Source organism: Varanus komodoensis, unplaced genomic scaffold (assembly GCF_004798865.1).
Source record: "Varanus komodoensis strain SLA01 unplaced genomic scaffold, ASM479886v1 scaffold12, whole genome shotgun sequence".
In the NCBI taxonomy this organism is placed as follows: Eukaryota; Metazoa; Chordata; class Lepidosauria; order Squamata; family Varanidae; genus Varanus; species Varanus komodoensis.
The window spans coordinates 10,271,248-10,296,041 of record NW_025335349.1 but is presented as its reverse complement, the minus strand read 5'-3'; the positions used below and the strand labels follow the sequence as shown (position 1 = coordinate 10,296,041).

Genomic DNA, 24,794 nt, shown 5'->3' with positions numbered 1-24,794 from the left:
GGATCTCTCAATGGGTGTTGAAACCACTGATCATGATAGTCTCCTAGACAGCCTTCATAAGTTGGGAATTGAGAGCACTTTTCTACAGTGGTTTGACTCACACTTACATGGTTCAAAGAATATAATTGGACGACTGTGCCTTGCCCTCGTAGCAGCTGGACTGTGAGGCATCACTGGGTACCACCTTGTCCCAAATTATGTTTAATATCTATATAAGCCATTGGAAGTGCTGAAGGTGTCACCAGTATGTTGATGCCACCCTATCAAGAGAGGCCATGCATATTCTGAACTGGTGCCTGGACACAGTTATGGCTTGGATAAAGGCTAAGAAACTTCACTTGAATCATGATAAGACAGAGACCCTACGGACTGATAGTTAATAGGTTTGGGAATTGAGCAGTTTGCCTGTTCTAGATGGGAATGCATTGCCTCAGGGGGAGCAGATTCACAGTCTGGAGGTGCTGCTGGATCCTTCTTTGTCAGTGGAAGTCAAGATGGCCTTGGTGGCCCAGAGCACCCACAATCAATTTCTGTTGGCACACCAACTGTGCCTGTTAGAGCACAATCTAGCCATGGTGCTCCGTTCACAGGTAGCCTCACGCATAGACCAGTATATGTGCCACTTCCCCAGGGCCTGGTTCAGAAGCTGCAGCTAGGGCACAGTGCAGTAGCCACCCAGCTATGGTCGCAAGAGAACTGTGCCAAAAGACCTGCACTGGCTCCATATCAGCTACTGAACCATGTTCAGGGTTCTGTTCTTGTCGTACAAAGTCCTAAACACATAATCAACATATGTGGCAGAATGCCTTCCCTTGTACATACCCAACAAACCATTAAGATCCTCGGAAGAAGACTTGCTGGCCATTCCAAAATTGTCAGAATGTTGCCATGTAACATCTCAGTTGGGGCATTCTCTGTGGGAAAAGTTTCCTCACGCAGTTCAGGAAGCAGAAAATGTGACATCCTTCAAATGCCTCCTCAGAAAGCACGTGTTCACTCAGGCTTTCCCTGGCTCACAGCTAAGTGAAGCAGGCCATTCCATTTAGCTGCCCATCTACTGCTTTGTACGGTTGTTGTAACTGAATTGTTTCTAAATTTGTACTTTAAATGTGGGTTTAATTGTGATTTTAAGATTTATATGGAAACCATTTAGGGATTTTAAATGCTTAGCTATATAGAAATAGTACAAATAGAATAAGGACATAAATTATTAGTGGTCACCACTGAACCTAGAAATTATGGCCGTAAAATGAAGCTTCTTACAGATGGAATTTCAAAAGCAAAACATAAGAGAGATTTAGTCACCAGCAACAATAGAACTGCTAAATCTCTATGAAATTATTTGCCATAAACTGTGTAACAATGTATATGTTTTGTTTGTTCAGATTGTAGATATTTTATCTTTAGTGCTAGTGCTGACAGTGAACAGGTTTTGAATTCGTACATGTGAAACATGATCCTGGGAGGAAAGCTATCATGAAGTGTCTTTCAGTCCTCTTTCTACTTAATTTTGGACATCTACATAGAATTCATCTCTCTTTCATAACAGAACTTAATTATGGTTTCCAGCACTTAATAAGCTTTCTTATTTCAAGACAAAGGCAGCAGTGCCAGACTTTTAAAGTAGTGAGTCCAGTTCATGTAACTGGGGCTTGATGGTAGCAGTACCATCTGGATCTTTATGTAAACTCCCTTCAAAAGCAGGGCAGATTTTAAATATATCTGCATGGTATCACTGTATATCAAGAAATAGCTAGATATGTGGCAATGGCCTTTGTCTTGCAGTTTTGTTTAATGATTCAGATTAGGTATTTAAGTTCACATTTATTTGAGCTATATGGATATTTTGTACTGCCATTCTTTGTTAGATATTCTGGCTTTACTGACACCATGGCTTATTTCCCCCATCACATCCCCTGTCTTACAAGATTGTCACGAATTTAAAATGGAATAACTTGCATGCTTTTCTAAGCTCCTGAGATAAAAGACAAGACACACATGATAAACTAGAGTTAACTCACTGAATATCTTTTGGCAAAGTGGATTCTCACATACATGTTGTGCAACTGGCTGATCTTGTAAATAAGGAAAGGGTTTGGTGCAGTTTGATTTATATCTGGTTTAGAATTTAGGGCTGAAGCATATTGTTTAGCATATTCAATTATGATAGAATTGTATATTCATGCGAAACTTTACAAGTGCTATTAAAGTTCATTGACAGGTATGTTTTAAGATGTATGTTTCTCAGAAACATAGCCTAGGCAATTTCCCTTGGTGGAGGCAGCCACTGATCTTATTTCTGTGGATTTATCTACAGCATATAATGTGATGTTAATACTGCTCCAAATTATATGAGGTTAATTTGTTTGTAGATTGACATGCACAGGTGGGAAAGGATCCCAAAACATCTTCACCTTCCACCTTTCATGCAATTTCCTTGTCTGTTCACAACCATTGCTCCTCCGTGAGCTCCTATGCCTTGCAAAGGGTGTGATTCCAACCACAATGGCATCATTGCCCCATCTAGCCAATCAGATAGCATGGCATCGCTGAGTGAAAGTAAAGCTTTCCCATTGTCCTACTTCTGATTGTGGGAGAGGTTCGTTCTGCATTGCTCCAGCAAGCAGGCCACTGCTCCCTCTCTTGCTCCAGTGCCAGCACAAGAGATTCCTTGCCCAGATGCAAGCTCTGCTGCCCTATACTCATGTATCATTCACTGCCAGTAGTGTAGAAACACGTGCATACTCTGTGCTAATCTGTTCAACTGGGCCCAACCCAGTTCGTTGAGAAACCCCATTTGAGAATCACCGTTCAGAATCCTAGGATAAATTAGAGAAATGTCAGTGTTTGGGGTTGAACACCACTGAAGTTGTTGTCATTGTAGAAATGGAAGGTAGAAGTGGAACACTTAGTTAAAAAATGGTGTACATTCAGGTATGTGTCCCTCTTTACTAACAGCCGATTGAGATGAAATTAGAAGGAATAACAAAGAGTTGCAACTCGACCTCCCATTCTGTGGACAGAAGAAACAGAAGGCAATTGCTCCAGTTGAGGTATCTCACTGGAAAAAGGTGGAGAAGCATCATCTGCTGATTTCTTCCCTCCCTCTGCAACCACGTGTACCTTTCAAACATCTGCCCTTGAGTACATTTCTGATGCACATTTTCAGAGCGTGCAAACAGTCGTGCAGGGGAGAAGGAATAAGCAAATTCTGTCACCCCCTTCCACTGGAGGAAATAGTCCCTGTGTGGGACACCTCTCAGAATATGCTTGCACTGACACGTCAAGGAATGTCACTTCCTAATCAATATTTAATTATTCCCTGCAATTTAATGGAGCTGTTCTGCATGTTGTCCTATAGAGGGGACTGAAGCCCAACTGAGAACCTGAAAATAGAATATAGGTCCATTCTGTCCTGCTCACTGTACAGACCAGTGAATGTGTCCCACTCCAAGCTCCCTGCTTTAGAAATCACCTTTTGACCATTGCAGAATTTCTGCAGTCATGCTGATATATTTATAAAGATAATACCAATACAAAAATAAATGAGTTGGTAAAATACAGAAAGCATGCCTTAAAACTTAAAATATAAAATGAATATGCTTTATAGTAAGCATAAACTTGACACTGAAAGTGAACTGAAATGCTTAATTCTAAAGATTCTGCTAAACTGATCGCACCAAAAAAGCAGGTTAGTGGAAAGGAAGTGTTGCAGGGGTGTATCAAGGAGGATCAGACAATCCTGCAGATCTGCTGGATGAAAAACCTTCCCATTCTCTCAGGGTGTTCCCTGATTCAGAGAGAAGATAAAGCAGTCAGCAAATTTATTTTTCTTCCTGTTGGTCCCAGGATTTTAAAAAATGTATCAATGTGTGAAATCAAGCAAAGCAAGATACAAACCTTTCCATCCATCTCATAAAAGGAACTTCAGGATATTATAAAAAAAACTGTGAACAGAGGAAAAAAATAATGACACCTGAAAAAATGTCCAAAAAGTTATTTACATACTTCTTTTAAAATCAACATATTGGGTTGAAAAGGTCATTAAAACTGTTTTGGGCAATTCTGTAGGCAGAACCTATTAGATAAAAAATGTTCTTGGTTGTGTTTAAAGCCTTCTTTTAACTGCAGGTCCCACATGTTTTACAGCTCAAGGACGTACCTCAGCTTTCCTGGGTTTAATTTTTGCAGATTTGATGACAGTGGCACCTCTCGGTTCACGACTAAATCGGGTCGCGAACAAACATTTCATAAAATTTTCACTCAGGTCGCGAACTCCGCATTGGGTGATGACTGCGATCACGGCCATCTCCCCACCCCCCCAAGTGGGGAGATGGCCACAATCGTGCTGGGGGCAGGGGGAGGGAGATGGCCGAGATCACGCCCATCTTTTCTGCAGAAGCATGCCCGCATTCGCACCTGTCTCTCCCTCCCACAGCATGCCCCGTTCGTGCCTCCCCCCCCCCCAGTGCACCCAGATGATAGGTGCGATTGTGGTTGTGCTGGGGGGCGGGGTGGGAAGATGGCCGCGCTCATGCTGGGGTGGGAGGGGGAGAGATGGCCGCAATCTTTGTTGTTCTTTGTCACTTTGCTTCACATTTTTCTGATTTTAAAAAAATAGTTACAGAATGGATTAACCTTATTTACATTGGACCTTATCGGGAAATTTAGCTTGGCTCACGACCAATTTGGGTCATGACCAGAGTCCTAGAATGGATTAAGTTTGTGAGCCAGGGTACCACTGTATTTGCAAGTTTCCCATCAATAATTAAATGGGATTCTTTTTTGGGATTTTGTGGCCTCCTGCAGAAAATTGCAGATGATATGCATAGATAAGAGAATACCCAATATATACAGTATTTTTCTGAAACATACTTCTGGTTGCTTGTTCCACATGTTGTTACACTATTGTTCTGAATCTTTTTATTTATTCATTCATTCAGTCATACATGCATTCATTCATTTATATTCTGTAGACCAATAGTCCAACAGGACTCTCTAGGCAGATTACAAAAGATGCAGAATCAGAACATATATGCCAGTAAGTAACAATAAAACAATAATATATATAATATAACAATAAACCAATAATATAAACAAAACAATTTACATAATTCTTAACAATATAATGTACAGCTGAGAGTGTAAACAGTAATGAAAGAATTAAGAGCAATGTGAGTTAACATTCTAAAATTTAATTCCAATTAATATTTACACAAATCATTTATTAAAATATCTGGAAACTAGTGTTGATTTCACATGGCGCTGAAAGGATTGTAAAGAAAGTGCAAGGCAAACTGCTGTTGGGAAGCTCTTCCATAGATGGGGCTCAGCCACTGAGAAGGCCCCTCTTCTGCTCACCATCCTCTTTACCTCCTTGGAGGATGGTTCCATCACAGAAGGGCCTCTGAACCCGATCTTAAGGGTCTGGTAAGTCCTTCAGGTATCCTGGTCCCAAGCCATTTAGGGCTTCGTATGTTAAGACAAGCATCTTAAACTGGGCCCAGAGCAAAACTGGTAACCAATGAAGTTGGTATAGTGTGATCTGGTGTGACCTGAGTGCACACACTTGCTCAAAGTTGAAGTTTCCAGACCATCTTCAAGGGCAGCACCACATAAAGCGCATTGCAATAGTCCAGTCAAGTGTTTATCAAAGTGTGGATGACTGTGGCAAGGCTCTGTCCAGGTAGAGCCAAAGTTGGTCAATTAATCATAGCTGTGAAAGAAGGCACTCCTGGCCGCCAAGTCCACCCACTGATAGTTTTGGGTCCAGGAGCATCCTCAAGCTAGCAACCCTGTCCTTCAGGAAGCGTGCAACCCCATCTAGGACACGTTGATGGGCAGACAGACCATCTACCAACAGCCACCTCCATCTTACCTGGACTGAGCCTCAATTTATTGGTCCTCATCCAGTCCATTATCGAGTTCAGGACAGAAACCAGTTCAGAAACCACCTCACCTGGGAATCATACTTCCTGCTCACTTGTTCCACACATTATTACCATATATGTTGGCATATAAAATGACCCTTGGAACCAAAAATAGCAAAGCAAAAATTGGAGGTTGTCTTATATGCCAGTATATATGATATATTTAAAAAAGAAAGAAAGAGAGGGAAATTTGTGAAGCCATTGCTGCAGCTACACCATTGGGTGTGAAATGAATACAGTCAAACAGAGAGAGAGAGAGGTACACATATGGCAAACGGTATTAAGAGTTAAGGTTTGGAGGTGGGGGGCTAGAGTTATTCGTGGTTTTTCTGCATTCACATGGGTACTGTGGCCTCAACACCTGAGAATTTGTAATTTGTAGGCTGCCAGGGAATTTACAGAGCTGGTTACTGGAAGGACTAGGACTTAAAGGGAACAAAGAGCAAGGTTGCTATCCTTGCGCTATATTTTGCCCCAGGAAGGCAGATCACTAGCAGTGGTTCAGAGGTGTTGTTGGAACAGAGAGCCGTGGATGAGGGTACTTGTTTTGGTGTCTCATGAATTCCATATAAAAGGTATTTGTAGCTTGCATGGTCTCAATTATATCCAAATCTAGAAAACTTAAAACTGAAAAGCTCAGAATGACATTCCACTTGGATTTCAGACTACCTATTTAACTTGAGAAATTTTCATTAACTTTTCATTGCTTTCACTTTACAGAAAAATCTGATATTTTTAGCTGGAACTGGGTTTCTTATTTCTTCTTCATTTTCATTCCCAGTAGTGCTATTACAACTATTCATCTGTTAGTGAAATTCTGGCACTTGCATGACAATGCGATTCTGTAATTCTGTAGAACCAGAAGTGTGGAGAGAGGGGTCTTCATTATAATATCCTTTATTTTTCTATTTGCTTTTGAGTGGCTTGTTTGCAACTAATGCAGTTTCAGCCCCTCCTTTTTGCTGGAATGTTAATGTAGCCAATTCTATATTAGGGCTTGCGGAATACCTTCAGCTAGCTCTGCCTTCAGTAGTTCAAAACACTCTGTGGCACTATCAAAAGCCAGGCAACTGGAAGTTGGCTCTAACCGGCATCAAATTCTTCAAGTTATTTTCCTCTTGAAATGTAGCTGTGGCCCAAAAGGCCATTTATGCCTCTGAGTACTTCTGTGGCAGTGTTGATTTGACTGTATTCATTTAGGCCTCCAGTGAAACCATAGACTTTTGATATAGATTCCCCTATTACCTGGGGAAGTTGTGGGCTCTCCCTCACTAGAGGCATTCAAAAAGGGTCTGGATAGTCATCTGAATGGGATGGTGTAACTTCGGGTCCTGCAGAAGCAGGGGGTTGGACTCGATGGCCTTCCGGCCCCTTTCAGCTCTACTATTCTATGACCCACTGAAATTGTTAAATTCACATACCAGATATTAGGAAGGTGTTGTTGTTGCAAAATATTGGTGTTGTAATGTTTGTTATCCTTATTTTGGATGCATTGTGGCATTAAATAACAGCATGATAAACTATGCCTCTTGAACTTCACAGTATTTTGGATCCACAGTCCCCTTCCCACCTCGACCCCCAATATATTCATGTGTGCTTCATGCTTGATCAGGGAGATTTGGACATAATGCATGACCTTAGTGGAAACCAGATGAATTCAAGTCTTAGTTCATGAAGATGGTTTACTTTCACTAGCCATAGTTAATGTTAACCACAACTTAAACTTCAGGTAGCTCATTAAAGTTTGGGTAATCTCAAATGGAAGTAAAAGCTTCCAGGCTTCTCATGGCCATGATCAGGATGCAGACGCCTCGGGTGGCAGGGAGAGACTGGGCTTATTCACATAATGCTAAGCCCTGGTTTAGCCTTATTGCTGAACACAGCTTGTGTGTGCGTGTGCGCGCGCGTGTCTGTGCATGCACACACACACACGTGCATATATGTGTCCACATATATGCATAGGCATGTAACGACTGAGGATAACATGGCATGCATCTGCTAAAGCAGTCTTTCAAGAAAGGTTATGCTACAAGAAATTTCTAGTCTTTAAGATGTAACAAACACTTTAATGTGTTGAACAAAGCAATTCCAAGCATGTATTCTGAGAAGAATTTACTCCCAGGTGAGTGTTTAGAGGATTAGATCCCAAGGAAAACAAATAGCAAGTTCAGAAGTTATTTTGATTAAGTACACACTTTGACAGCCATGACCACCTACCTGTAAGAGTAAGTTTGCTATGGCAAACATGCTCATTCTTTCTAGAAATTCTACAAATTTTGTGCTGGAATTGTTAATAATAGAATTGATATTCTGACCAGGGAAAAATTCTACAGCATATAGTTAAACTACTGACATCTGTGTTGTGTTTGTTGACTCCAGTATTCTAGACTGCAGAATACTCCTACAAATATGTATGGATGAGTGACACACTTTCTATAATGATTTATGTTCTTTAGTATGAGTAAGTATTATGTATTATGAGGATTCACACCTGTTCTTGTAGCTAGAACCACACCCACTTGTTCTGAAGTTTAACAATGTCTATTCTTATAAAAATAGGTAAGGTTCAGAGGATGCCGGCTGAAGCCTTGTAAAACATGTTGTTGATGTTAACTATTAAGTTGTTGTGAACTCTTTGGATTTCATTTTGTTGTTTCATTACAATGGTTGCTCAGTAGATTAAAAAAATAATGCATGGCATCAGAAAAAATATATTCAAAACAATATTTGTGCATCTTGCATAATAAGATGTTCAAATAGTTCAATAATAACAAGCAGAGTGTACTTGAGCTTTGAACTGAGATATCAGTTAAAACTTTTCTAGTGGATGTTCACAACTGGTAAGAGAAAAGTGTACTGTGGAAGGGCTGTATAGACCGATTCAGAGTGAATGTTTCCCTCCTAGTAATGCAATTGCAGACATCAGAAGAAGTAATGCTGATTGGACAGAAGGATGTGCTAGATTGGCCGTGTAAGTGCCTTTGCGCTGAAAATAGCAGTTGTGGCTATTAATACTTGGTAAGGCTCCCCAGATGAATTAGTGAGTAGCGGTTCATAGCTAAAGAATTAGTTTGCTTTTTGTATGAAAATGTATCTAACCCAATACTGATTCGGCATGATATATGAGCCTAGGAGTATATGCAAAGATCTGCTATAGCTGTAAAAATATGCTCTCCAAAGCTTGTATGAAAGTAGTAATTAATAGGACACTCCGGATTCAGTTCACAGCCAAAGCTTTGTTCCAGCACTTTAAATGCTATAACTACTTACTTGGGAAGATGATGTGCTTGCTTAAATTTCTCCCAGTGAATTTAGGGGAAATTAAGATTAACTTCAATTTTTTAATTTTTTGCTTTCGTGTTTACTGTACTCGTACATAAAGTATGATATCTAATCTTGCACAAAAATATTCTTCTTTGTGCAGCATTTTATTTCCTTTCCTCTAAAGCCCAATTGCATTGGCCACCAGTCTGCTCTGTAAGATCCTCCATGCTCTGGAGTAGATTTGGGGGTTGACAAGGGTACAGAGGGAAGAGAAAACCTTTTCCACTGATAAATGCTATCTCTTCATAGGAGGATACTAGTGGGATACTATCCAGATAGGTCAAATGTAGATTTCCCACAGCCCATATTTATAGTGTCCAGCACCTTGAGAATTTAGTTAGGGGGCTTTTAATTGCTTTTTTAATCATTCTAATGTGCATACTTATACAAACTAAATCACACATTTTAATATTTATTTATTATTAAAGTACCACTAACACATTGACATCAACTGTTTTCAAGTAATTTCCATGCATCTACCACAATTTTATGAATGTCTATGTTTGTACATGCTTTCTTATTATTACTAGAATTTTTCAAAAATTAATTCATACAACAAGTTTATAGCTCACTGTCTAAAGGAGCGCACATGTATCCAGGTTTATAGATGTGATTTGTTTTCTACTGTTTCTTAACAACACAGCCATTTTGCTGTGATCAAATTAGAATCTTGGGTCTTAGGATTTGAAAGACAAATGCATTAATCCACTGAACCATTTGGTCACTCTGTCAGTCCTAATCAGGCAAAGGCACAGGTTATTTTGAAATGAAGCAGTTGTATGCATCTGACATCAAAGGAGGTTAATTTCAGCATACTATATCCATGAGCTTTTCCAGAGGTTCATATGTTCAGTCAGTCTTGTCAGATGTATAAAGTCAGGATTACCATCCATTAGGCAAGGTAGACAGTAAGAACTCATTTAACTATTCTGTACTACTTGCCTGGACAATATCACCTTGTTGTTGGGATCCAATGAACACCTTTAAAATCCAACCTTGGAAAAAAGGATACAATGAATATCTGAATGACTCTAGTTTAACAGAAACACAAATTAACTGGTACCACACTCCAAAACTAGACTCTGGCCAAAACATTATTGGAGCACCTGGGACCCCACATTGTTCATCTAAATGTTTTAACATCACTAAAGCAACATCATTGGCTATTGATAAGCACTGGAGTAGGGTGACGGGGAGGCAAGATGCAAAATCCATGGGTGATGTTGTGGGTTTGTGGTACAAAACAGAGTTGAAGCCAGTGAACTCCAATACCCTGTTATCGGTCCCTTTTTGTTCCTGAAGAATGTTACAAGCAAGGAATCAGTGTTGCAGGTTTGAACTATACTGGCCTGGTCCTCCAAACCATCTCCCCAACTGGATTTCGGGGAGGTGCAGGGAGTGGGGGAAGCAATTCCCCTGTCAGCTGCTGTTCTTTTGATGGGCAGACACCACTGGATACAACCATTGTGTATCCCTTAAAACAATGTGATGTAAGTCTACTCCCCTCTGTCTCTGCACCCCAAATTTTTGAAGTATAGAGCTGTTTTTAAGAGTTTTATCTGTATTACTGTTGTGCTGTGAGCTGCCCAGAGAGCCTTCTGGCTACGGGGCACCATACACATGCAGTAAATAAATAAATAAGTGCCAGTGGGAACGATGCTCACCAAGGAAATGGATACAAGCAGTTGCCTTTTTGGATGTGCAAACTGCACTTGAAGGATTCTATGTTTATGGGTGACAGTGTTTTCCAAGTAGGGGGGGGAAATACTTGGCAGAATTTTATATAAAGGGATTTTACTCTTTAAGTATTTAAGAATTCTTTAAGAATTGTGATAGTATGATTCATTTGATAAAGTTTACACACCTCAGAATTAGGAATCCATGAATACAATAAAATGTTCTTATGATCAAGTAATACAATACTCTCCTGTTATTTTTTCTTTGGTAAAATGTTACACAATGCATTAGTAGATATTGAGTGCAACCAAGTTTGAACAGGAGAAAGTTCTATAACTGCCAGCTGCAAACTGAAGGGCTTTCTCCTGTCTATGCAGAATTGCACCCTAAATGCCCAAGATGATATCCAAAGTCGCTTCTGAATGAGGACAAGCCACTCCTCATTCAGCTGTGAACTCTAGTTGGTGATAAAGCAATAATCTTAGCCTAAGCCATTAATACTACAATATGAAGCATAAATTAAAAACAGATGAATTATAAAGTATACCACAGAATGGTATCGATTAAATGTAATCAGAGCATGTGTTTTTAATAGGTCCTATAATGTGCATGATTATTGTGCTTGTTTAGTCATCTTCCCATGCCTGTATACTAATAGTAAATTCACTATTTGACTGTGGATCCTTAAGTAGGCAAATAGCACAGTCTCCTCAAAAAGAGTATGTTGGATTTGGAGACCACAACAAGACAAAATTATAATTAATAAAATTATGCACACAGAGGGAGAGAGGGAGAGGCATGCTTGAGCAAACAAGATTTGCAGTAGTAGAGAAGACTTTTAGAGGAACACTCCTCTCGTAACGTCAAGTGGCCCCAAACAGTCCAATTAAGGACTGACCATACTCTGTGGCAGTGGGTTGCCAGCTGATCATTGGAGGGGGATAAACAGAAAACAGCAGGAGAGGATGTATACATAGACTCGAGTGAACACAGAAAAGGCATGGCTGGCAGGGGCACTCTACACAGCCAGATTTTGTTGGAGAGCCTGTTTGTTTAGTCTCATACAAAGATTGTTTAGTCTCATACAAAGATAACATGGTTATCTTTGCCACTGCTTCACCCAGTTGTGGGTGGCGAGGGGAGATTCAGAGATCTCAACATGAGAAAGACACCTACACACAATATAGTGGTTTCCTCTTGCGTGAGGTTATATGGAAAGCGATAGCTTAAAAATTAAAAGAAGCAAAACAAAAAAGGCCCAAAAAGTATGGAGCATGCTTTAGTGGCCTCCAGATACCATGGGCTGAGAGCCGTTGACTGTCAGGTGTTGGGGAAAAAAATATAAAGGTCCATTCAAGTGCCTCACCATCAATGGCTTCAGGGAGGGAGATTAAGATAACTCGGAGCATTAAATGTTCTCCTCTCCCATATATGTGAGCTTAAAATGGGAAAGAGCCTTTTCCACTTTCCCTCTCTAGAACTACCAGTTGCCCCTGTTATATCAATAAAATCTATGAGGGTTGAGGCATTCCACCAGCCCTGAAGCAAAGCTTTGAGACATAAGAGCACTACAAAGCAATGGCGGGGGGTGGGGGGGTGTTTTGGCACTGCCAGGGAGAAACAAAGGAGCCCCTCTTTTTCCTCCTCTGCATGCCCCAGTTCCATGCTGACTGGAGCCCCGAAGAGCAGCTCTCCTGCTCAGCGCTGGATGGGGCTGTTGCCATTTCCCACTTGCGCATATTCTAAAAACAATCTTTCCAAATTCTTTGTGGATGCAACAGTAAGGCCCTTAGTTGAGTTGAACAGCACAATGTGCAGAAGGCAATGTAGTGTATTGACTATGCATAGAGGAAGAAGAAAACCACAGTTTCTTGCCTCATCCCAGCCCCAGTGCAAGTTCAATATAACTTCTGAAAGATCCTACACATGTACAAACTGTCCATGCGGAAAGAACCTATGTGTGTACATAGAGTCTTGTGAGAAGTTTTGAGGCAAAAGCTAAGGTAGCAACTGTAATTCCGTTGAATCTCTGCGTATATTTAGTAAAGTGCCTCACACTGTCTGCCCAATCCTTTTGTTTTAGTGCTTAAATGAAACGGCACCTCTGTAATGTTCTGAAAACCAATTGGAATTCCATTGAATCTCTGCATATATTTCTCCTATATTTTATATTTCATGTAATTCCATTGAATCTCTTTGACTGCTTTTGTTTTAGTGTCTTAAATGAAACTGCACCTCTGTAGATCTGAAAACTAATTGCCGTGGCTGTTGTTGAAAGGCTTCCAGAGCCTTTGGGATGGAGTATGATACCATTAAAATTACATCAAGATTTAAAATGAATGACCACATAAAAAAAATTAGCATATGTTCTTCTGTGCGTGCTCAGCATAATCAAATGTGTATACTTCCAAGGTGAGAGAAGATAAAATTTGAATTGATAGTTGAGATGCTCCAGCTGGAATCTAGTGAGAGGGAAAATTGAGGAAAATCCTTGAGGAGAGAAGGGTGCTTGCTGAAAGCGCTTCCATGGAGTAAATGGCTCTATACTGCCCACTGCTAGGCTGTTTGAAGGACAGGGAAGCAGGGATGCTCAGATTTTAGGCCTGTCTCTAGCCTTCCACGTAGCAGAGAAACTGAGTATGAAGGAAACCAACTTCACCTGAAAAGGGTGTTTTCCCTCAGCACATGCCTTACACGTGCCTGGATCCTATGCATTTTGTGCATGGAACAGCTTCCTTTCATTCACGCATTGCGTGTAGGTCATCTACACAATGTCATCCAATAGTATTTTATTTATTTATTTTTCGATTTATAACCTGCCTTTTTCCTACAAAGGGCTCAAGGCAGCTTACATCATTCTCCTCCTCCATCTGATCCCCACAACAACAACCCTGTGAGGTAGGTTGGGCTGAGAGTCTGTGACTGGCCCAAAGTCACCCAGTTGGCTCCATGGCTGAGCAGGGACTAGAACCCAGATTGTCTGAGTCCCAGTCCCATGTTCTTAACCACTACACCACTACATGGAGGAGGAGAATGATGTAAGCTGCCTTGAGCCCTTTGTAGGAAAAAGGCAGGATATAAATCGATAGATAGATAGATAAATAAATAAATAAATGGCATCAGTTGTTTAAGACTGAAAGAAGTGTTGGCTGCCTTGGTTATTCAAAGTTTGCTCCCTGCGGTGTCTTTGTTGCTTCAGTGTTCTTTTCAGTACTTGCATTCAGAGGAATCCAGGTTTCTTTGAGAGGAGAATGTTTACTCACCCTACTCAATTCAATAAGATTTACATCCAACTAAAAAGCATGCATTTTATTGTTCTGTAAATATTATGTTTTATGGCATTTTAATGCATTTTATTGTTTTAATCAGTTTGAATTATGCCAGTAAGCTGCCTTTAGTGCCAGTTCTTGATAGAAAGGTGGGCTACAAGTCACTCAGTCGATCACTGTATAAGATTGCACTGTAAATCACAAAATTACTAACTTACAGGAGCCCTCATGTTTCACTGCTGTTCTTGATGTTTCTAATAAATGCTCTTTTGGTTGTCCTGCAGAAAAATGAGATGTAAATATCTTTAAAATGTATGAGGCAGTTTTTCTTGGTTGAAGTCAGCATTGCATGGTAATAGTCTGAAAGATGGCTAATAAATAAATCTGGGTTGACTTAAGTGATTCCAGGAGCTTTTATACTAGTGTATAATAATGCAGAGTGGTGGGCCGTGGGTGCTTAATGGGGTTAGATGTCTGTGCCTGAGGACCTAGATAGTTACATTAAGTTGATGTGAATACATCAAATGAGATCTTCTGTACAGATTTTTCCCTATTGTTGCTGAGCATCTTGCGCGCATCTTGCACTTAGGCTATCAGGTCCTCTACATATGCTGTGCCCTACCATTTAATGTACCTAAGAAACAAGCCTTCTGATGTTGCTGGTTAGTCACATCTGGGCAAGGTCTGCCAAGATCCTTCTTTTTGATAGGCTGTTGCTGTAGCTTATGAAATGCTGGGATTGCAGCATGTGGCAACCTCCTAGCATGGTTTCCTTGTCTATGCTTGTGAGGTGTTCTTCTGAAAACAGCCACCCTTTTATATTATCCATACATGTTGTTCCTGCTTTTTTGGCTAAGGCTGTAAACTGGTGTGCATTTTCCTGATTTTCCTACTTCATTTGTATAATGTTCCTCTTTTGAAGAAGGGAGAAAAGATGAGGAGCAGTTTGGCCGAAGACGTGCTAGCAATAGTTTGGGACTAGTCCTGCATTTTGGACAGAGCAAGTGCATGGAGGCTAGACAGAGGACCTCTGTGTTGGAGGAACTGTCTTCCAAGCCCAGCCAGGTCAGAAGCAGGCATCTTTTTTCCCTTTCAATTGCCATTTCACTTGCTTATCGGTCTGTCCCGCTCCAGACTCCCATTTGTTCCTGTGGGAGGGAAATTCACTACACCAGCTGCAAGGCTCATATTGTGTCCTCCGCCCACCCCACAGTTTGAGGATAGGTGGTAAATGCCCACATTTGAGTCCCCTTCAATATACCCGAAGCACACCCCTATCTATCTATCTATCTATCTATCTATCTATCTATCTATCTATCTATCTATGGGCCTTCATTAAAATCCTGGGATGGGTAGCAACCAAATTTTGGCCCAAATGGTCCATGTCCTGGTGTGCATACGCCCAAAATACACAGCAGAAAAAGGTATTCTTTCTTTTGAAGGATTTATTCTCGAAAATAACTAGCTACCAATGAATCGTTCCAGATGGCGCATCTGGGCAGTTCTCAGGTGGCCCTTTTATACATTGATCATCAAAGGGTTGCACATAACACACTTAACACTTTCCAATGGATTACGAAAGTAAAAAGTTACAATGGCGTGATCTTTCTACTTTCATACCAAATAAGATGCTCCAAAGGAGGGGAGAGGATGGGGTGCTATTATATAAAAGAGGAGGAGGGTGGGCTGGGCTGGTTTGAGCTGCTGTTATCTGTCAAGTGCCAACGAGTTTGCTCTGGTCTGGTGCCTGGTCAGTGTCAGCTGCATTTCAAGGATGCACACATGCTGTTTTCTAGAAAAGAGGGCTTTTCTCAGGCCTGGTTATGTGTCAGTGATTGCACGATTTCACCAATGAAAGTTATATCTATTGATCTGTACATCAATATTAAAGCAAAAACAATAAAACAGCAATAAATTACTGTCAAACATATAGTAAAACCAATCAAACAGTCATCAGCAAGGCTGATCGCAGCAGCAACTAGTCACTCCTGAGCAGAGGGCAGAGGGCATTCCAAAGCTGGGGTGCTGCCATGGTTAAGGCCCCGTCTCACGTTGTCTCCCAGTGTACATTCCTTATTGATGGATCAAGGAAACGGGCTTGCTCTGTTTGCCAGGTCTATGAGCAACAGCAGGCTAGTACAGAAAGAGGCATTCCTTCTGCTACCCGGTCCTGGGTTATTTAGGATTTTGTAAGCCAATACTCGCACCTTGAACTGAGCCCAGATGCAGATGGGCAGTTCTTTCTTATGCTTCTCACCAACTGTTCCTGTCCCCATCTAGGAAACCACACTGTGAAAACAATTTCTAGATTGCTTTCACTGGCAGCTCCACATGAAATACATCACAGTGATACACAGAGGTTAGCAAAGGCTACCCTTTCTCTGGCCAGGATATTGCAGATACCTCAGCAAATCTGATGACCTAGCTAGTAGCTTCATGTGGAGCACAGAGGACAGAATACAACCCATGATTCACCATAGAACAACTGCCATGGGGTTGAACAGAAGCCCCCCAGGACTGCTTTCTGGAAACTGTTCTGAAAACAGGAATGGAGCTACCATTCCAATCCATGAGTCCATGGATATCAAAAGCTACTGAGAGATCCAGCAGAATCACTGAAGCCAACCTCCCACTGTGTCCCATGAAGGCATTCAAGGCTATGGCTTCTGTCCAAACCTAGGCCAGAAGAAAGATTGAAACCTGTCTAAATAATCCATGCCCAAGTGTTCTTGGAGCTGCCCATCTGCCATCGCCTCAAGACCCCTGTCCTAAAGTGGCTATTTAGCAGCATTCATGACAAACCTCTGGGTTCCACAGAAGGCTTTTTTACGAATCAATTCCCCATAGCCTCTCAACAGATGCTAATCATTTCCTGCTTCCTCAAATCAGTTCCTCTCCCCACAGCTAGATTTTGGAAGCTTACGAAGGGCAAGAATAAAATATACATGTGGTCAACCAGACCTTTCCAAGTCAGTGGGCACAGTGGGCACAGGCACGGCGAGGCGAGGCAGCAGCGGCTGCGGGAGGAGGACTTGCTGCCCCCAGGCTCACATAATTAAAAGGCAGGCTGTATAAATGGGCATGGAGGGCCGGATCCAGCCCACAGGCCATAGTTTGAGGACCCATGGTGTAGGCTATAGATGTGAGGAATTTGTTTAAAAGATTATATATAAAATCCCAAGCACCCTGTACCTTATTTATGGTGTTGGGGGGGGGGGGGGAATCTCTTTTTTTCCAAGAAGGGAACCCGTTCTGAATGTGGGATATGAATGAAAGTGTTATGTTACCATGCCTGACTGTTCAGAAATGTAGTTTACATGGTAGTTGATGGGAAAATAGAATGGCTGCTCAAGAGATACAAAGCACGTTTCGCCTTCTACATCTATGCATTTGTGCAACAGTTTACTCTTTAAGTATTGCATCTGCAATTGCCCTAGTAAATTGTATCCTACATACTAATCATGGAATCGGTTCTCCGAGTGCTGTGGCCAATATGCACACAGCAAGAGGAAGGCATCCACACATCTGAGGGGAAACTTGTCTGTTATGCGCAAGGCACCATTAGAAGAAAAGTCTTCAGGAGTAAGACTTCCCTTTCCCCACAGCAGCCAGTAGGACCTGGGCATGCTGACCCAACTGATGGCTCAGGAAAGGGGATGGAAGGCAAAGGAGAGGGGGAGTAGAATTGGGTGGCTGGATAGAAAATGGTGTCCCTAAATTGTTCCAGGACCCGCGTAGTTAACTGAAATTGTGTTTCAAATGTAATGAGAAAACATGTTTTCAGTAATTCCTTGTCTGTTTTCTATAGATAAACGTGTCGATGACTGGCCCTTGATGCAGTCTCCCTTTCCTACAATGACTATAGGCACTCTTTACCTCCTCACTGTTTGGCTCGGACCTAAATGGATGAAGACAAGGGAGCCTTTCCAGTTTCGTTCACTGTTGATTTTTTACAATTTTGGAATGGTTCTACTTAACTTCTATATTTTTGAAGAGGTACCTCCCTTTCTGTTCTCTCTATATGTGCACATATATAATGCAATCTTGTACATGTGTACTTAGAAGTAACTTCTGCTGAGTTCAGGTGAATTTACTCCCAGGTAAGTGCATGTAGGATTACAGCCCAAGTGATTTGCTAGTTATGATCAAGAATTTCAGCCAAATGATTTGGACCATTTTCTATGTATTATAGGAAGCAAAGTATCTTTTTTCTTTGAAAGTGTTAGGTTGGATATAGAAGAGTATGGAGCAGAATTCCATGAGGGCAGAAGAGGGGAGGCCATTTCTGCCAGTCTCCCTCCCCTTCTGCAGCCCCATTAAATCTCCTCTGGACAAGCTGTCCTAGAGATTTCCTCTCGGGTGATCCCTAGATCAGCATGGAAGGAGGGGCTGATAACTGCAGGAGCAAAGAAGAATTGATGGAAGTAGCCATTCTGTCTCTTTCCTTCAGTGGGGAGCCAAAAGCGGATCCCGCTTTCCTCCATGAATGTAGATAGATTTATTTTGCTGTGAGCTGGGTCTTAATGGAGTTAATAGAAGTCGCTAAAACTGGATATTTGGTGATTTTCCTCTGGAAATTTTTTGTGTAGAAGTTGGCTTCATACAATACAGGTCCTACTGAAGCCTGCCCCATAGGAACTAAAGAAAATGGGATGCTCAGTTTGTACTGTTGGCCCCAGGGAAAAAAAAAAACTATTTTAGGAAACAAAAGGATAGTGAAGACAATTATTAGTTTATTTTGTGTTTATGCACTGCTCAGTAATCTGGTCGAATTGAATTGTCTAGCTAGCATACCATTTGCATGACACAGAGTGATGTCAGATTGCATCTTACAAAAATAAACAAGAAAGCATGTCTGCCAGGAGCCTGTCAGACATAACTGACTCAGCACAATTATGCAAACCGGAGAGAAATCAAAGTACAGCAGGACCCCCATATCCACTGGTTCAGTTACAACATTTCCACTTAATCATGGTTGATCTCAGACCCAAAGAGAAGATGTAAAGTGCCAAAGAGGAGTCATAAAGTGCTCCCTTTAAGTGAACATTCTCATTTTAGTAGGGAAAGAAAAAGAATCATGTGCTGAGGTTGCTAGGATGTATGGTAAGAATGAATCTTCTGTCTGTGAAATTGTGAAAAAAGAAATTTAATAGGTACAGTATATAGTGTTTGCTATTATCCACAGTTTCAGACATCCTCTGGGGAACTTGGGTCCTATCCCCACAGACACAGGGGTCCTCCTGCATTCACTTCTTGGCCTTTTGGCTAAGATCAAGTGTGGTAAGAACTTGATAAGCCCTGTGTTTTCTAACTGCTGAACCCACAGACAAATCTAGATCTAAATCTAAAACTCAGAGCATTAAAAAGGACTTATAAAAGCAAACCTAACACCTGACTCCTGATAGAAACACTGGAAAATGAAACTATTTAAGATGCTATTTTCAATCACAAAGCAAGAAAAGCATTCATTTAGGAATGCTAAAACCAAATTCTGTTTTGGGTGCATATGTTTGCTTTTTAAAATCACACAGTTTCATTAAGTCCCTCGAACATTTATTTTCCAATTAGTTTATTGACAGAAACAATGATTTGACAGAAGCAATGAGAGCAATTTTCAGCCGTTGCAATCAATGGCTATTTTTACATGGCTCTGGCTGAATATCGCTTAAATACGGGGTTTAGCCTCGCGTCACGGACCGGCATGGCAAACACATTTGCATGGCACTACGTGATACAGAAACGTTACTCTGCTGCACACATGCGGATCACAGAACACTTGGGATGAGGTGTTTATCCATTTATAAATGGTCTGCACTAGCCGTTTGTCTCAATGGGTCTTATTGCTATCATTTAAATGAGTTCTGGTGTATCTGAGGAAGTCCGTAGGCTGTGCGATTAATTATTTTAGATGCAGAGAGAGATGCCCCCGTGATCTGGGGAATCAGAAGTGTGGTAGGAAGTGCTGCAGCACTCCCAAAGCCCTGCCACTCTGTGAGGAGGGACCCCTTTGGCATTCCCCTCGTTCTGCTCACCTGCCAGCATTCTCTGAGGCAGTGATCACTGTTACATGAGGAGACAGCTGGATGGCATAATTATATGTAATTGTCATTAAAATTGACAGTTACATAAAACTGACAACCGGGACAGTTTAATTGCAAGTCTCCCAGTCTAGAAGAACTGTGCATCCCACTTCAAGTTATTACTTCTAAAAATCATCTTTAGACATGGTAACACTGGGCCTGATCCAGACCTGTGCTCTGGCACCACTTCCCATGCTTTTCTGTATGGTTAATCCTGGGGCAGCAGGGGAGGTGACACTGGGGACAAGAGAGGGAAGGGGAATCAGAAAAATCACTGGATTTTTCTAGATCCAACCCATTGACCTAGTCTGCACATAACATCAATTCCTAGGTTGAAGCAACCCACTAATTATTGGGGTTGCATGTGAGTAAGTAAGAAGTATGTGCTACTTTCTGCCCACTCATCACTTTCTTTTTTGAATAATTTTTCATTGTGAAAATTTCCAGAATTCTGGGTTAGTACAAGACAAACAAGCCAGGATTTTAATTCACCAGTAAACCATGGGTTCAGACTAGGGGAGACGAGAAATGTCTTCTGTTTATTTTTGATCTTTTTATCCAGTTCACCATTTCCAGACCTAACATGGACTTGGATGCAATCTGTAGTTGAGGTCTGCTCCAAGCTTGCAATGTGAATCACAAACAACAACAAAAAATGTTTGATAGCATGTGGATATTTCAAAAAGCTATACATTTCTGCACAAATACGTTTTAATCATGGAAGAAGAATGCATATATTTCAAAAATGCATACATATTTTTAAAAAGTACATTTAAGAGGCGTACATTTTGAAATGACTCTATTTCAGAAAGACACATGATTAAATCCATGCATTTGGGAAAAATACATATGGTATTTTTAAATTGTTATATTATTATTATTTATGTATGTTTTTATGTATTCTTTGTGAGCCGCCCTGAGGCTTGGTTGCGATGGGGGCGGCATAGAAATGTTTTAAATAAATAAATATGGAAATCTGAAAGGATTTTGATGCAAAAAGGGGGAAAAACTTGCACTGGGATACAGACTTGAGTCAGAATGAGCTCTGAGAACTGGGAGAATGTTGGTGAACTCAAGTTTTGCTTATGTAAATTCTAGGTTGTTCTAGAGTTCCCCATTCCATCAGGCAATCCCGGAGTGGCAAGTGAAGGGGAGGAACAGGGTCTCCCTCACTCCAGCAGCATAGGCAGGCACAAACAATTGCCAGTATAAGCTACCACCACCTCAACCTGAGCAAGGTGACTCTCAGACCACACAGGATGCCCTAAAGCTTGGAAATAGGAGACTAAGCTAGTGCCTTCTCTTTCAAACTAGACCTGAAACTTAAAACTGTAACAATTAACCATGCAGAAGGCTCCGGATCTAGCACTAAGATTTACTTGAAAGGAAACACACACAACTTGTGGAGTAGGTGTTAAGGTTATTTACACAAGTTAAAAGGAAAGGGGAATTGAAAGACAAACAGGAACCAGGGTAACGTGTGGAAACAATACTTCAGACCAAAAAAAGAAGTTAACTAAACCCGTTCTTACATACCCAAGTACAGGTCTCTGCATCAAATGGAGAGCAAACTGTAATACTGACAGTCAGTAGCCAGAAAGCAAAACTTATGGCAAAGAAGACAAAACCAGACACGCAAGATCAACATTAGGCTTTGATCAATCCGAGGTGATCCTCCTTAGTCAACTGCTAGTGGGCTGAACAGCTTCTTCAGAGAGGATCTTCCTTAGGTCATCCCAGGGTGACGGAAGAATGTTCTCCCATTTTCGGGAGTGGAGGGGTGTGTGGACAGTTCTCACCACAGCCCAGCTGGTATCAGTCTGATTTGACAAGAGCTAAAACATTGCAGATAGTTTGATGAGTATGTGCACGTATGTTATCATAAAATGGAGTTCGTACAGGCAGCTAAAACAAAAAGAAAATGGAATTTGGGCCTGTTGGTGAGTGCTCACTCAAAGAGAAAGTGGCAAGGGATGAAGCATGTGCTCTCATTCACAGTCCTCACAACCCACCGGATGTCACGCTGAGTAAACCACCAACTTCAGATGAGCAATGCTTTTCAGTATCTCTTCTCTCCAACTTACAAATTCTTGCTTATAAGAAAATACTCCTTTTTCATTTTCATATGTCAGTATAGTTTAATAAATTAAATTCTAAGTTATGTTCCTAGCTGTCCGATAAAGCAAGAAATGATATAATATGAATAATTTGTTTACTTTCAGTAGAAAAAAATCAATTGTTTGTTTTCTTAACCAACTTGAGAATATATTCTATTCTGTATGGGAATGGTCTAAATTATATGCAGCCCATTAAACCAGTTGTGAAATGTTTGTTTATACAAACCAAAATGTGAAACAAGAATGGGTGATAGATAGGTATCTTCAGAATTGCTCCTTGAAGTGTTATTTGCAGGTGAGTGTGGTTCAGTGTTTGCATGAATAATGGTATGAAATGATAGCTCTACAGAACTAGCCCGTTTGAGTTCCACATAAAGGTCACAGCCCGCACCCCTGTGGTGAGGATGGCATTCAGAGGCTTGTTTTAGGGCTCCTGCAGTGTCCAGTATGTTGCTGCCGTGATGGGTACAATGCACTTTGGCAGACCATTCACTTCTAGACAAGACTGTACCTCACTGCATAGCTTTGAGCAGACTGTCCTTGCCCAGAACTGACTCAGTATAGTGAGTGATCAGGGTGTTGGGCATGTGGAGAAAGAGCAGGCTGCTGGAGGCTCTAATCTCTCTCTCTCTCTCTCTCTCTCTCTCTCTCTCTCTCTCTCTCTCTGTGTGTGTGTGTGTGTGTGTGTGTGTGTGTGTGTGTGTGTGTTTGAGAGAGAGTAAAGTTATGGCCCATGATGTCACAGAACACGCTTCATAAAAGACTCTGGAATAAGAAAGAACATGAGAGGGGAGAGGCAGTCTAAACTGCAGCTTTATTAGGAAGTAGTAACCACCGCCTTCTCTATCTATGGCAGTGTTTGTACAAATACTGCCTTGCATATATTTAAACTGATGATTGTTTTCAGGAATAATAATTAACAGAAAGATTAATATATGAACTTAATGTTTTCAGCTATTTATGGCATCAAGGGCTCGAGGATACAGCTATATCTGTCAGTCTGTGGATTACTCAGATAATGAATATGAAGTCAGGGTGAGTAATGATTTCTAATATCAAATAGTCAATTATATATAAGTTAAGTGTCTTTCAGTGGACGAAGAGGCTGTACCAGTTTACTACGATCGGTTCTGGTATTGTTGGGAATACTGACGCCACAGCCAAAGCACATGTAATGTTGAAAGTACTTTTTAATAGGTTTGCTTCATCTGATAGCTTTAGTTGAAAAGTTGAGCAACTGTACTTGCTCCTGATTTGCACTGGATGTTTTACTGCCTGATCTGTCAGTACCCAGCTTCAAATGAAGCCTTCAAGAAGGGGATTTCGGATAAATGAGACATGTTTTAGCAAGCAACCGTTGTGAGCCCTTAGTTTGTTATGGATCATGACCTTGGCACTGTGGCTGCTTTTCCCTTCAGAACAGAAGTGGCCAGACTAAGCACACCCTCTACTGGCAAAGTGACTTTGACCTCAAGATGCTGCCATTTGTTGCATTGCCTGCTATAACATCGTTTGGAAGCTTTTATGAGATTCCATAATTGCAAGAAGGTGGAAAGCATGGATTCATAGTGATGATTTACAGATATGGGCTGTTTGTACGAGGCACGGGTACTGCTAATGGCTAGTGACAACTTCACACTTGGCATTGCATTACAGTTCGGGGGAACCTCATAAGTTTGGCTTCAAGCTGTTTCAGTGGATCTTCCCTGTATTCTAACACAACATAAGGCTAGCAAGCAACTCGGGAGATTTAGCAACAATTATTCTGTTCCCTCTCCGAATCAAATTCATGTACGGCGGCTGCATCTCCAGTTATTTCCCGCCTATCATACAACGACCATTTGACCTCAATCCAGAAAGACACCTACACTCAAGCACTGGTCCTTTCCTTGGACCAAGATGATAGCTACACTCTAGTAGGTCCTGCTGCTATGCAGCATCCGGCTGTAAAGGATTAAGAAATGAATGGCGACTACGGAGCATTGCATAGTTTCCAGTAGATATTACACACAAGGTGTAGCTTATGCAAAGTGTTAGGGTGTGGATGAATAATGGAGAATACCTAGCTTGAATATCACGCCACAGATGTTTTTAAAGCTTTCTGTTAAGAAATTTGGGTGTACTTAGGAAGATTTAAATTTAGGGTCTCCTTTGAAGCAGAAAGCTTGTTATTTTAACTGGGTGGTAGTTAACTGGTTTATTGTATTAGCTGACAGAATGCAATGCGCTGTGGCAGCAAATATTTGAATCAAGGATTCTCTCTCCTTTTTTATTTTTGGACCTGAATTTTAACAGGCAACTGGGTTCTGAATGCTGAATAAGCATAAGGAAACTTCTTATAACAATCTAAATTTTTGCAAACACTAGAAAAATCTACCAGGCAGACATGCCTCACTT

The 24,794-nt window shown here is 41.1% G+C and overlaps 1 protein-coding gene across 1 annotated transcript in view; it reads left to right on the top strand.

The window, feature by feature from the left end:
• ELOVL4 (ELOVL fatty acid elongase 4) overlaps positions 1–24,794 on the top strand; it is a 53,762-nt gene that overhangs the window by 13,017 nt on the left and 15,951 nt on the right. The window contains exons 2-3 of the mRNA XM_044421646.1: positions 18,009–18,196; positions 23,352–23,432. Coding sequence (XP_044277581.1) covers positions 18,009–18,196; positions 23,352–23,432 — 269 coding nt within the window. The remainder of the gene's footprint in view (positions 1–18,008; positions 18,197–23,351; positions 23,433–24,794) is intronic.